At 40.9% G+C, this 14,211-nt stretch overlaps 1 protein-coding gene across 3 annotated transcripts in view; it reads right to left on the reverse strand.

Moving 5' to 3' along the window:
* Nucleotides 1-547: 547 nt before the first annotated feature.
* Nucleotides 548-14,211, reverse strand: part of C11H11orf65 (chromosome 11 C11orf65 homolog) — a 36,493-nt gene continuing 22,829 nt past the window's right edge. For 2 of the 3 annotated variants that reach the window (XM_029914787.1, XM_029914785.1), the window contains 4 exons: nucleotides 11,244-11,414; nucleotides 3,310-3,365; nucleotides 2,277-2,345; nucleotides 548-950 (listed from right to left, as the gene is read on the reverse strand). In XM_029914787.1, coding sequence (XP_029770647.1) covers nucleotides 799-950; nucleotides 2,277-2,345; nucleotides 3,310-3,365; nucleotides 11,244-11,414 — 448 coding nt within the window. In that variant the 3' untranslated portion in view covers nucleotides 548-798. The remainder of the gene's footprint in view (nucleotides 951-2,276; nucleotides 2,346-3,309; nucleotides 3,366-11,243; nucleotides 11,415-14,211) is intronic. The other variant, XM_029914786.1, reaches the window with a different exon arrangement.

A 14,211-nucleotide genomic window follows, 5' to 3' on the forward strand; every position in this document is an offset into this window, starting at 1 on the left:
ACAATTCTGAGCAGGAGGGTGTAAGAGGCCCACCCGTTACCTCCACTCCTCCACTCCTCCCCCATGGAAACTCAAAGACAGATTTTTGCTTTTCTAGCTTCTTTAGCTAAGGGTGCCTCGTGACCTAGTTTCACTTCAAGGAGGCCTCCGGTGACTAACGCTGCAGCTTCTGGTAGGGCTTTTGCTGTCCCGATAAAAGGAGAACTTGTTATGCTGCCCTTTTCCCTTTTTTATTATTTATTTTAAAAAGATTTTTAAGAGTTTCATTTTTGAGAGGCAGAGAGAGAGACAGAGCGTGATTGGGAGAGGGAGACACAGAATCCAAAGCAGGCTCCAGGCTCTGAGCTGTCAGCACGGAGTTGGATGTGGGGCTTGAACTCACTGACCAACTCTCTGTGAGATCATGACCTGAGCCAAAGTCGGACGTTTAACAGACTGAGCCCCACCCAGGAGCCCCTTTCCTTGTTTAAATGGAAAGAGAGCCCTATCTGACATGAACACACAGAGAATGCTTCAAGTAAAGAAGAAAATCCAAAGGTTTTTTTTGGCACCTAAATGTATTTATTTACGTGTGATTGTTAGATTACCGCAGTTTCTTCTAATACAAGGAATAATTTCTACATTTTCATGACCACTGTACTGAGTCTGATGTACTATTTCTCTTTAGGCTTCTTTAGCTCCTTGAGTTAGGTTCTGCGCCAAGAATACACAAGTCGTTCCAGTCCGGGTAACGATCTCGTGATGGTAACTGATGGAGTCAGGGTGGGAAGGGCTACCGCTCAGAAAAAGCGGACCACTTTATACGTCATAAGTGAGATCAGGTGTTGGTCTAGTAAAATTAGGTATTTTATCAAAACTTCCATCTAAAGTATCTTCTGGGATTCCCAGTTTCTCCTCTGATATATCTGTATAGTCGTATCCTTGTTTCTGTGTTGACTCAAATGGGAAACCTAGAAATGACAAATGTTAGGAAGATGTCACATATGAAAAGGTGTAGACTCGTTCAATATACTGCTCACTATAGAGCAGGTAAGTAAGGTCCCTTCTGCATTCCTGCCTATCCCGCTTAGAGCACACACCTTTCTATGCTACTCAACTGAAACCATAATGTCTTGAAGGTCTCAGTTCATCCTACTCTTCACTACTATAGTGGTCCGTCTCTACAGAAGGTTCTGCAGGACCTGGGTTTGAGGTCTGAGCCCTGATTAAGTAGCTGTGTCATTTGGGGCAAGTTCCTTAACCTCTCAATGTCCCCAACTATAAAATAGGGATAACAATAGCACATATATACCTCATAATTGTGAGAATTAAGTGGGATGGTGCACGTAAAAAAATAGCATTTAGTTCGTTTGGCATTTAGCTTGTGCTCCATGATTAACTATTAGCTAACAGTTGGAGAGAAAAGGTTCCAGACCTTCTCTGGATTTGATTTCCTCATGCGTCTTGGTGAAACGGCGCACATTCTCTCCTCTTCTCTCATGCCAACCTCAACGCGTCCTCTTCCACTGACTGCTCTCATAATGCAAATCTCCACCACTTGATTCTATGTCCTTTCCAAAGACCATGCTATCACTTTCCTTCTTCTCAAAGTAATCTGTTTAACTCAGTATTTACGTTCTCTCCCTCAGCTTTTGTACTAGTCATGCCTTTATATTCTTTCCTCTGCCACTGACAACCTACTATGTGCTACAGATTGGGCTTTAGTATCAAAGAGACAAATCCCTGCAGTCAAGTCCGTGCAGTCACTTACAGCTGTTCTCTAGATGGCCATCAACTCCAGGAAACCCCTTAAGTGGAAACCACGGGGCATTTCTGAGGAACAGGCAAGAGGATGGTGATGCAGGTTTGTGAGTGAAGGGGGACAATAGGACATGACAAGAGTGAAAGTGTGGCCAGAGGCAGAGCCAGAAGACCATGACAACGTTCGGATTTTATTGCAAGTGCAGTGGAGAATTAGGAGAAGCAGCAGAAGGCCCTCATTGTTACGGAGTGTGGTTTCTGAAGCTAGCCTTCCTCAGTTCAAATCCCAGCCCTCCCAGGAACTGACTGGGTGACCTTGGGCAAGTCACTTTGTACCTCTATTTGTTCATCCGTAACCTGATCCTTGTCTCACTAACTTGTTCTGAAATTAAATGAGTTAATTCTATAAAGCGCTTTCAGACAGCACTTCCACAGAGTAACTGCTAAACAAGAGTTTATTAAACAAATGCTTTAACTGTACTGATTTAAATATGTAAAATCATTATCTATTGTGTGGGGGGCACCCGGCTGCTTACCAGTTTGGAGGCGGCTGGGAGAAGCCTGCAGTGGATGAAGGATGCTGAGACCGTGGGGGCGGCCATGACGTGGAAGTAAGTGGGTAGGTGAGGGCGAATGGAGGTGGCACTTAGGGAGAGCGAATTACCTGCGGTCTTGGGGGGGGGGCGGCGCTATTCTAAGCTCTGCACGTGTGGGATCTCTTGTATCTTCTATCTCTTCTATCTCAACAGTCTAAGAGCTACTACTGTTCTCTCATTTTACAGATGGGGAAACTGAGCTGGTAACCTCGCAGGACCGCACAGCCAGTGAACAGGAGGGCCGGAAATCAAAACCAGGCAGCCTGATGCACCCACCAGGGTAAGCTCCCCGCCGCACCGCCTCCCCCTGGCGTCGCAGGACAGAACCCACGCCCTCAGGATGTCCAACAACCGGAATTAGGCATTAGCTAAGTTAGGACTACTGGTGTTTCTAGGACATGAGAACATGCCTCCTCGACACGCACCCCTGGCAGCACAATGGTGGCAGAGAACCGAAAGGACATTCCGAACATTCTGAGGCATTTATTTTGCCAAATGAAGTTGAAGTTTGCTCATTAAAAATAATTATGGAAATCATTAGAGAAGCAACTTTTTAAAAGGAGGATTCATTTTTTTAAACCATTTTATCCAACCTAAATAAAACAGAAAATTTTCTTCAATTCCCAGAAAACAATCTGACACATAAAGGTAAAAATGACTTGGCAAATTCATCGGTGTCCCTCCACAGTGCAGGGTGCTGAAATGCTAGGTGCTTAGAAGTGTGTCTGTGTGTAGAATGTATCATTTCATTCACAAGAATTTCCCATCAAGTATTGCTAAAAATCACCTACTTAAAAAAATTTATATTCAAGTTACTTAACACCCAGTGTAGTCTTGGATTCAGGAGTAGAACCCGGTGATTCATCTCTTACGTATGACACACGGTGCTCATCCCAAAAAGTGCCCTCCTCCATGGCCATCACCCATCTAGCCCATCCCCCCCTCCCCTCCAGCAACCCTCAAAATCACCTACTTTTGAAGTTAGCTGAAGAGTTGCTTGTAGCAATTTCCTTCCAGGTGGCAATATACCTGAGCACATTATATGGGCATTCATTAAATCAAATCACTGTATTAGTAATAAACTGATCCATTAGTACATGTTAGACTATTTATAAAACTCCACTTTCTCTACGAAATCTTGGGTTGATGCTAATTCACAGGGCCAAATGTGTGATTCTCATGACTCTTCCATCTCCAACTAGCTCTCATGTACCTAAGGCGACCCCCAGAACAAGAGTTGGAGGGGGAATAAAAGCGGCGCCTACCACCTACCATGTCCGTGCCCTTTGATCTCTTTCCACCGCACCTCCTCTCATTTTACCCTGCTGCCTTCTCTCAAGACCATGTCCTCGGTTTAGGGCATACAGAGTGAGACCTTAGTGACTTCTAAATTAAAGGTATGAACAGAAAATTCTCTGGGAGAGAAAAAGGGGAGAACAGCAGCAAACTTTTTCCTTGGTTCTGGATTGCCAGACTCACAGTCTCCGACATGTCAACGGAAATGAAGAGTGAGTGCATTATGATCTTCCTGGAGCAACGGTGCCCAGTAAATGTAAGAGATGACACTTAAATCAAGCATGACCTCGGGGCTGCCACATCTGTTCCCTAACCAGGGAGACGAGGCAGCCCAAGACGAGGTGGAACAGGGAGGGATCAGGCTACAGGACGAGCTAAATGAGGAGGTAAAGATGCCTTTAAAGAGGCAGGTCTCCTGGGACTTACACGAGTTCATCTTAGGCTCTGCACTCCCCTTTCCCAAGCCTCCTTGAAATCAGGTAAGGAGGTGAGTGCACCCAAGAAATCAAAGATGGAATTGGTCCCAAAAGGTGATGAAAAGGGACCTGGCAGAGAAAAAAATGAGAATTCTGAATCATGTAATTCAGAAAACTCTGTGATTTTTCAAGTATTTAGATATTCCATGTGAATTTTTTCACTTTTGCTAATTGTGTGTTTCCGCAGTTTTGTTGTTGTTGTTATAGGAAGGTATATATTATCCAAGGGTATTTAATTAAAACAAAGTATTGTGTGTGAATTGTCTCCTTCGTGTTACTGGTACCTGTTGTTGCTCCAAGAACTTTATAGCCTTAAATGGGACGCTCCTGGGTTATTGTCACATGAAAAAGATGCCGCAAAACAGCAGGCAGTGGAAACTCCCTCACGGATGTCTTGGTAGACAATTCAATCTGGCTTCACCTTAAATTCAGGCAAATTCAGGGAGCCTGGGGGGCTCAGCTGTTGAGCTTCTGACTCCTGGTTTCAGCTCAGGTCATGATCTCACAGTTTCGTGAGTTTAAGCCCCTGCTTGGGATTCTCTTTCTCTTTTTTGTTTTCTTCTTTCCCTTTCCTTTTCTCTTTCTCTCCCCCCCCCCCACCCCACTCTTGCTGTCTCTCCTTCAAAATAAATAAATAAAAAAACAGAGGCCAATTCTGTCCTCAGTGGTTGTTCGGATAGAAGCACTATCCGGTGTTGAAGGGCAATCATCCTGCTTCCTTGGGCTCAGGTCCAAGTTTTCACTCCACTTTCAAGGAACCAAGATAAAGGACCTTCAATCAATTCTATTCTACCACCTAACAGTCTGGTGCACAAACATCTTTAAAGCTGATCAATATAACCCTGCTCTACCTGAGATCAGGACATGAATTTATTTAATTGATAAAAATTGATACAAATTTTTTTCTCATAATGAACACACCAGCTGTAACCAATCTAAGTTTTACAAACAGAAGCAACAATCTAATGAGAGCATTATTGTGCTGCGTACATCACTGAGCTCATCTGTCTTTCCCACTAAGATATTTTTGGAATTTTTTTTTAACAGAATAAAGTATATGTGGAATCTAGAGTGAATTTCTTAGAAGTATACATTTTAAAAAATTTTTTCTTTATTTTTGAGAGAGTGTGAGCAGGGGATAGGAAGACAGAGAGGGAGACACAGAATCCAAAGCAGGCTCCAGGCTCCACACCGTCAGCACAGAGCCTAATGCGGGGCTTGAACTCATGAACTGTGAGATCATGACCCGAGCTGAAGTTGGACGCTTAACCAGCTGAACCACCCAGGCACCCAGGAGAAGGATACATTTAACATCTTAATGGCTCAGGAAAAGTCCCTGGCTAGAAAGGCCACATAACTACACTTCTTAGATATCGAAGGAGCAGTTTCAGACACAGAGACGACCCATAATGCACGGGCAAAGAGCTTTCACCAACAGGGTTCACAGACTATCAGGAGACTAAGCTAATTCGGCAGCTGATCAGTTAACAGGCTACGTCAAAATTCACTTGCAGTTCTGAAAAATCTGAAGACCCTGGAAGAGGAACATCCCTCTTGATAGAGAATATGACCCTGCAATGCAGCAGGATAAATGAGAGCAACAGTCACAGCGGCCACCCTGTGGGTGACTCAAGGATGCTAATGCCAGAACTGCGTGACACTCTACGTGCCTGCAGCAACCTTTCTCTGGATGCCACAGCAGGGCAACAGCACTCCTCAGCGTCCCGGAGTCCAAGAGTTACGCTGGCTTTGCCTATTCTTCAAAGAAATAACAGTAACATGCTCAGGTGGTAGGTTGTGATGTGCATCAGAAGATGCACACGACTGTTCCCAGTGGAGGAACATTTGTCATAGCAGGGGCTGGGACACAAGCTTCCCCTTTGGGGAGGAAACTGGCTTGTACCATTCGAAGTCAATGTTCAACACATTTACGTCATTCTAATGGTCTGACTATTGAAAACTCTCTGTAGGTTTTAGTGGCCACCAATTTTCCTGAAGAGAAAAATGTCAGACTTTGAAATTCTCAACAAACAAGGTGTCATTAAGACAGCTGCAACTCTCTAAATGCCTGTAGAGATCTAATACAGAGCAGACTGTGGATACCAGAAATACACCGTGGAAAAGGTATTTATACCTAACATCTGCCATTAGGAAGGGAGGTCTTTGCCATAAGGAGAGGAAGTTTGGTCTTGCCAGAGATTATCAGTAGCTTGAGCTCAGTAATGTTAATATTTGCAAATAATCATGCTGGATTCCTGGGAAACTTTTGTTTCCAGGGCTCAATGGGAAAAGTTAGAATACTGTAGCACAGCACTAAAGAAACCCATCAAACCACACAAGGGGAGAAAGCTAGAGAATAGGAAAGGAACAGAAAAGAACTACAAAAACACCCAGAAAATAATTAACCAAATGGCAATGAGTGTTTACCCATCATAAGTACTTTAAATGAAAATAGACTAGGCATGCCCATCAAAAGACACTGACTGAGCCACCCAGGAGCTCCATCAAGCATCTTTTCTGACCACAACAGTATGAAACTAGAAATACTTTAAAACAAAAAAACTGAAAAAATTCACAAACACAAGGAACCTAACAGCATACTACTAAACAACCAATGGGTCAACCAAGAAATCAGAGGAAATAAAAACCTGGAAACAAATGAAAATGAAAGCACAACAGTCCAAAATCAGAGGGATCCAGCAAAAGCAGTTCTAAGAGAGAAGTTTATAATAATACAGGCCTCCCTCAAGAAACAAAAAAAATCTCAACCAACTGAAACGTACACCTAAGGAACTAAAAAAAGAACTAAACCCAAAGCTAGTAGAAGGAGAAAATGATAAAGATTAGAGAGGAACTAAGTAACATAGAGACTAAAAGAAAAAGAGAAAGGATCAATGAAACCAAGAGATAGTTCTTTGAAAAGATCAACAAAATTGATAAACCTTTAGACTCATCAAGAAAAAAAAGGGGAATAAAATCAGATATATAATCAGAAATTATAGCAGACACCCAAAACACAAAAGATTATAAAAGAAAATTATGTAAAATTATATGCCAACAAATTGGACAATCTGGAAGAAATGGATAAATTCCTAGAAACAGACAATGTTCTAAAATTGAATGAGGAGGAAAGAGAAAACTTTGAACACATCAATTACTAGTAATGAGATTGAAGTGGTAATCAAAAAACTCCCAACAAACAAAAGTCCATGACTAGATAGATGGCTTTACATGTGAAATCTACCAAACATTAATGTTTTTAATATTTATTTATTTTTCAGAGAGAGAGAGAGAGAGAGAGAAAGAGAGAGAGACAGAATGTCAGCAGGGGAGGGGCAGAGAGAGAGGGAGACACAGAAACTGAAGCAGTCGCCAGGCTCTGAGCTGTCAGCACAGAGCCTGATACAGGGCTTGAACCCACAAACCATGAGATCATGACCTGAGCTGAAGTCACATGCTTAACTGACTGAGCCACCCAGGTGCCCCTACCAAACAGTTAAAGAAGAGTTAAATCTATTCTCAAACTGTTCCAAACAACAGAAGAGAAAGGAAAACTTCCAAGTTCATTCTGTGAGGCTAGCATTACCTTGATACCAAAACCAGTAAGACATGACAGAAACACAAAACAAAACAAAACTATGGGCTAATTTACCTGATGACACACAGGTAAAAATCTTCAACAAAGTATTAACAAACTGAATTCGATAATACTTTGAAAGGATAATTCATTACAATCAAGTGGGATTTAGTCTAGGGATGCAAGAGTAGCTCAGTAGTTGTAAATCAAGATAACATCATGTTAAAAAGAAGAAGGAGAATAAACATATGATCCTCTCAAAAGATGGAAAAAAACCATTTGACAAAACACAACATCATTCATGATGGAAAAAAAAACACCCCTAACTCTCAACCAAGTGCATTTAGAGGGAACACACCTCAATAATAATAAAGGCTAATATGAGAACCCCATAGCTAACAATGGTGAAAAACAGAGAGTCTTTCTTCCAGAATCAGGAACAAGGCAAGAACGTCCACTCTCACCACTTTTATTCAACATAGTACTGCAAGTCCTAGCCGCAGCAACCAGACAAGAAGTAAAAGGCATCTAAATTGGTAAGGAAAAAGTAAAATTGTCACTATTTGCAGTTGACATGATACTACATATAGAAAACCTGAAAGATTCCATCAAAAAACTATTAGAACTCATAAGTGAAACTAGCAAATTTGCAGAATGCAAAATTACTATAATATAAAAATCTGTTGCATTTCTAGGCACTAATGAAGTAGCAGAAAGAGAAATTAGGAAAAGAATCCCATGTACAATTGCACCAAAAAGAAAAAGACACCTAGGAATAAACGTAACCAAGGAGGTGAAAGACCCATACTCTGAAAACTGTAAGACACAGATAAAAGAAAATGAAAACAACACAAACAGAAAGATATACCATGTTCACACTTCAGAAGATTAATGTTATTAAAATATTCATACTACCCAAAGCAATCTACATATTTAATTGCAATCCCTATCAAAATACCAACAGCATTATTCACAGAACTAGAACATATAATCCTACAATTCATATGGAACCACAAAAGACCCCGAACAGCCAAAGCAATCTTGACAAAGAACAAAGCTGGAGGTATAATCCCAGATTTCAAAGTACACTACACAAAACTACAATAATTAAAACAGCATGGTATTGGCACAAAAACAGACACATAAATCAATGGTATAGGATACAGAGCCAGAAATAAACTCATGCTTATCTGATTAAGTAATCTATGACAAAAGAGGAAAAAATATATGATATTCTTGTCAATAAATAGTGCTGGGAAAACTGGACAGCTACATGCAAAAGAATGAAGCTGGGCCTCTTTCTCAAACTGCACAGAAAAATAAACTCAAAATGATTACAGACCTAAATGTGAGACTTAAAACCATAAATCTCCTCGGAAAAAAAAATGTAGGCAGTTACTTCTTGATATTGGCCTTAGCAACATTTTTCTAGGTATGTCTCTTCAGGCAAAAAAAACAAAACCAAAAATGAACTATTGGGATCACACCAAAATAAAAAGTTTTTACACAGCAAAGTAAACTGTAAACAACAAAAAGGCAACCTACTGAATGGGAGATATTTACAGAGGAAATACCTAATAAGTAATTAATATCCAAAATGTATTAAGAGCTTACTCAACAAACACACAAAAAACAAAGAATTAATGTTGTGTGCGCACGGGTGCACAGAAGCAAGGACGGGAGGATAAGGAATGAGGAAAAGAAGAGAGAGAGTCAAAGGATGGGAAGGGGAGAAGCAACCTGAGCGGTGCCCATATTGCCACTTTATTCCTCAGAAGCAAGTAGTTGTATACAGACAGTCACAGCTGTACACAATCCCGGAAGGTTGCCAAAGCCTGAAGCACAACCAACATTCCAACTCCAGAAGCATGAAAGTCATTTGTACAATTAACTTTTTAACTCAAGTAATCTAATCCTAGAGAAATTAGGGGCAGCTGCAAGGGTTGTAAGGGCACGAGAACTTTTGCTCAATCGCGCTCTCCCTACTGGCTCCTTGCTGCTGCTTCCCACAAATTAAAAATGGCAGAAGATGGGGCGCCTGGGTGGCTCAGTCGGCTAAGCCTCCGACTTCGGCTCAGGTCAGATCTCATGTTCCTGGTTTTGAGCCCCACGTGGGGCTCTGTGCTGACAGCTAGCTCAGAGCCTGGAGCCTGCTTCCAGTTCTGTGTCTCCTTCGCTCTCTGCCCCTCCCCCTCTCATGCTCTGTCTCTCTCTGTCTCAAAAATAAATAAAACATTAAAAAAATTTTTTTAAACGCAGAAGACATATGAATAAACTTTTTTTCCCAAAGAAGACATAAGGTGGCCAACAAACGTATGAGAAGATGTTCAACATCACTAATCATTAGGCAAATGTAAATTAAAACCACAATGAGATATCACCTTCTACTTGTGGCTAGAACCAAAATGACAAGAAACAGTAACTGGTGGTGAGGATGTGGAGAAAAGGAAACCTTCATGCACCATTAATGGGAACGTAGATTGGTGCACCATTGTGGAAAACAGTATGGCTGTTCCTAAAAAGTTAAAAATAGAAATACCATTTGATCCAGTAATTTCATGCTGGGTATTTACCAAAAGAAAAAATATATATATAATTGAAAATATGTATATGTTTATTACAGCATTATTTACAGTAGCCACAATATGGAAGCAACCCAAATGTCCACTGATGGATGAATGCATAAAGATGTGGTGTACACACACACACACACACACACACACACAGTGAAATATTACTCAGCCATAAAAATGAGCTCTTGACATATGTGAAAATATGGATGAACCTAGAAGGTATAGTGCTAGGTGAAATAAGTCAGAGAAAAACAAGATTTCACTTTGTGTATCTAAGAAACGAAACAAACAAACAAAAAACAGAACTGCTGGTTGTCAAAGGGGAGGTGGGTGGCAGGACGGGTGAAATAGATCAAGGGGATCATGAGGTGCAAACGTCCAGTTACAAAGCGAAGAAGTCACAGAGACGGCAAGCACAGCATCAGGGATGCAGGCGACACCGCCGCAGTAAAGCTGTCTGTGACAGATGGGGACTGCACTTCTTGCGGTGAGTACTGAGCGATACAATCATTGAATCACTATGTTACAGGCCTAAAACTCCTATAACATTGTAAGGTGACTACACTTCAATTTAAAAATAAAGGACACCTCGGGGCACCTGGGTGGCTCAGTTGGTTCAGCGTCTGACTGATTCAGGTCACGATCTCGTGGTTTGTGAATTTGAGCCCCGCGCCAGGCTTTCTGCAGTTAGTGCAGAGCCTGCTTTGGGTCTTCTGTCCCTCTCTCTCTCTCTCTCTCCACCTCCCCGTCTCACACACACACTCTCTCTCTCAAGAATAAACATTAAAAAAAAAGAACACCTGGGTCTATTTTTTTTTCTACCTTTACATCATCTTTTTTACATCCTTCAAATCTTCTTTATTCTAAGCAAAAAATACTTTTTTAAAAAATAAATATTATGTTTGTGGCCCAGATTCGACCCAGGAGTGGGAAACAAAACCACACAGGCCTGCCCCACTCCCCAGTACAAGCAGCAGGTACTTACTCGTCAAAGTTGAGTGCGTTTGTCCAGTTCAGCACTTCATCCACCTCCCATTCCATCACTGAATCTATTCCACCGACTTCCACAGCTCTCATCAGCCCCTTCGTTGCTGTGTGAATTAAACCTAGAGTTTTAGCATTTGTTGACCTAGCCTTCAGGTTTCCTGCATCGTACCTAAACAGGGGAGGGGAAAGGAGATACGAACCTTGTCAAAGAGGTGATTTCTAATAGATGCAGTTAATATACATGTTGTTACTGTAAAACTATTTACATATTTAAACCAAGTTTTCACCCTATTTAACTCAAACACATTCAGATCAGGTTGTGTGATGGGATCTTTTGGGGGAAAAATAAAAAAGCAACTTAATCAACAACACTAAACGGTGAAGCCTCATTTCAAAACCCACCCCTCAGTACATCAGGCTGTTATGATACAATAAAAACCAAGTTATTTAATTGCTGAATCATAGGATTATAGAGTCAAAGGATCTTGGAGACCAAATAACTAGTCCTTTGGTCTTATAGGAGAGAAATTAAGTCCTGGAAGAGTTGACTGACTTTTATGAAGTCACGTGGCTAGTGGTGGGTAAGAAGAGGAAAGGAGAGGGGAACAGGAAAGAGAAAGGGAGGGAGAGGCAAAGGGGAGACATCTTTTTTTGTGTCAGGTACTTTTCGTACATTATTGTATTTAATTCACTTTAAAAAGACACAGCCATTTGTGACAGCTATTTTTATCCCCATTTTGTGGATGAGGAAATTGAGAGCTGGAGAAGTTAAATTGTTCAAGATCATGTACATAGTAAATACAGACGTCAGAGCCAGTGTTTGAATCTGACTCCAAGTCCAGACTTCTTGGATAGCATGGTTCTGTCTTATGGTAGTCTGAGCACATAAATGAATGCATCCACAAAACGTGAGCTGAGTGTGTGAGTTAGCATTCCTCACAAAGAATATTAGGAAATAGCATTTTTTCTTTGGTTTTTCATTTTAAGATCTACATTGGTATTTCATTTTTAAAGTTACCTTACTCTGAAATTGTCTTCATTTATTAATTCAACATTGATTTGGGAGTGGCATGGTCGTAGCCTGGAGCTAGGTAGGACTCTGACCCCCAACTATGGCTTTGAGTCTTGCTTCTGTGATTTACCAGCTCTATGACTTTTGCCAAATAACCTAGCCTTTCTGGGCTTCAGAATACTTTAAAATGGTAATCACAACACTATTCTTCTTAGCATTTTTGAGAGGTTTAGAAGCCTAAGTCCCTATAAAGCATTTGGAACAATGACTGGCACAGAGTAAGCACTCAATAAAAGAAGACTTACCAATTCCTGGATAGCAAGGGATAGGGCAGTGACAAGATATGTCTCTCCCCTCATGAAGTGTCTGCTTTCTCAAACTTTAAAGAGATAATGACCCATGAGATCTAGTTTCATAAAAGCAGGAACACGCCTCTCGATTTTTATTCGTTAGGAAGAGCACAAATCTAAGAAAGTATGAATTCTCAATTTTTCCACCACCGCCATTTGCAAAGCACTGTGTTCAGAGGTGGGATTCCTTTGCCGTCTTCTGCCCAAATTCCCTGAACATAATAGGCACTCAAAAAAAACTATGTACCAAATGAATGAATGAATGAATGAATGATGGTACCCAACGGATGGCCCAGGTTTATGAACTAATGCTCATGTCACAACAAAAACGCATTTAGAAGTCAGAAACTTTTGGAAGGCGAAGGGTGAGTGCATTTTTTAAGAGTTCCTCCACATTTTACCTTTGCAAATGTGCACTTGAGATTAGATTTGGAAACCTGGGTGATATTTGTTTTTTCTTTGACAACAGTGATTTACAACAGCTATCTATTTTTGCTGTCACCAGGGATATATAGAAAGGTGATTGGTTTTAAAAAGAATTACAATACTTATTCCAGTAATTTAATTCTGTTTTAAACTCTTCAACTATTAGTCACTATTTAAAGTGAGCTATAACAGTAATCAAACAATAGACTAGCAAGTAGAATACAATTTTAAACAGTGACCAGAAATGAAGACTACCTTATAATAATCATAACTTGCCTTATAATAAATGAGTGGTATTTAAAACAAATATAAACTTTAGCTTTATAGGTAATGTTGCAATATGTCCATTTTTAAATGATCTATTCTTTCCACAATAGAAAATTTAAAGAGAAAAAACATAAAAATGTTTTTCTGAATATACCAACAGGGAAAGAGGTTAAAATGCAAAAGGCCTAGTAAGAATTGAAGTGGTTTTTTTTTTTTTATATTTATTTGTTTTGAGAGAGAGAGTGGGAGGGAGAGAAACAGAGTGCACACATACCAGCAAGGAGGGAAAGAAAGAGAGGGGAAGAGAGAATTCCAAAGAGGCTCCATGCTGTCAGCACAGAGCCCAATGCAGGGCTCAATCCCATGAACCCTTCTTCTTCAAGCCCTGCAACCTTACAAAAAGGAAACATTACAACATCCAATTATAAGGATTCACTGACTCACTCGCTCATTCAACAAGCAACACTTATTCAGCAAGCATCTACTGTGTCTAAGGAAGCTGTTCTTTAGGAGCTCCTACTGAAGGCAGCAAATACACAGAGATTTGCAAAAGTGTGACAACTGAGTAAGACACCTACGAGGGCACCCTAAAAAAGTACCTGTGCCTAGCTAAGACAGGGGAGGCTTCAGGAGATATGTGAGCCAAGTTTCAAAAGATGCATCTTGTTGCCGTGTAACTGAGCTGGAGAAGAGCATCACGTGAGATGTGAGGCGTAGGTATGGGTGAGCCCCTCAAAGTCTCCAGTAAGGAGGTGTTTTGTGTTGTGGACACATCACTTCAGCATTTACACAGAGATGGGGAGATGAGTAGAAACAAAGAGACCAATCAGAAGGACTCTGCAGATTCGGGAGGGAGGAGAAGAATGAGAAGCTGCTGCAAGGAAGGTGAAAAATGCGTTCTGGGAGATTCT

This window comes from Suricata suricatta, chromosome 11, assembly GCF_006229205.1.
Source record: "Suricata suricatta isolate VVHF042 chromosome 11, meerkat_22Aug2017_6uvM2_HiC, whole genome shotgun sequence".
Taxonomy (NCBI): domain Eukaryota; kingdom Metazoa; phylum Chordata; class Mammalia; order Carnivora; family Herpestidae; genus Suricata; species Suricata suricatta.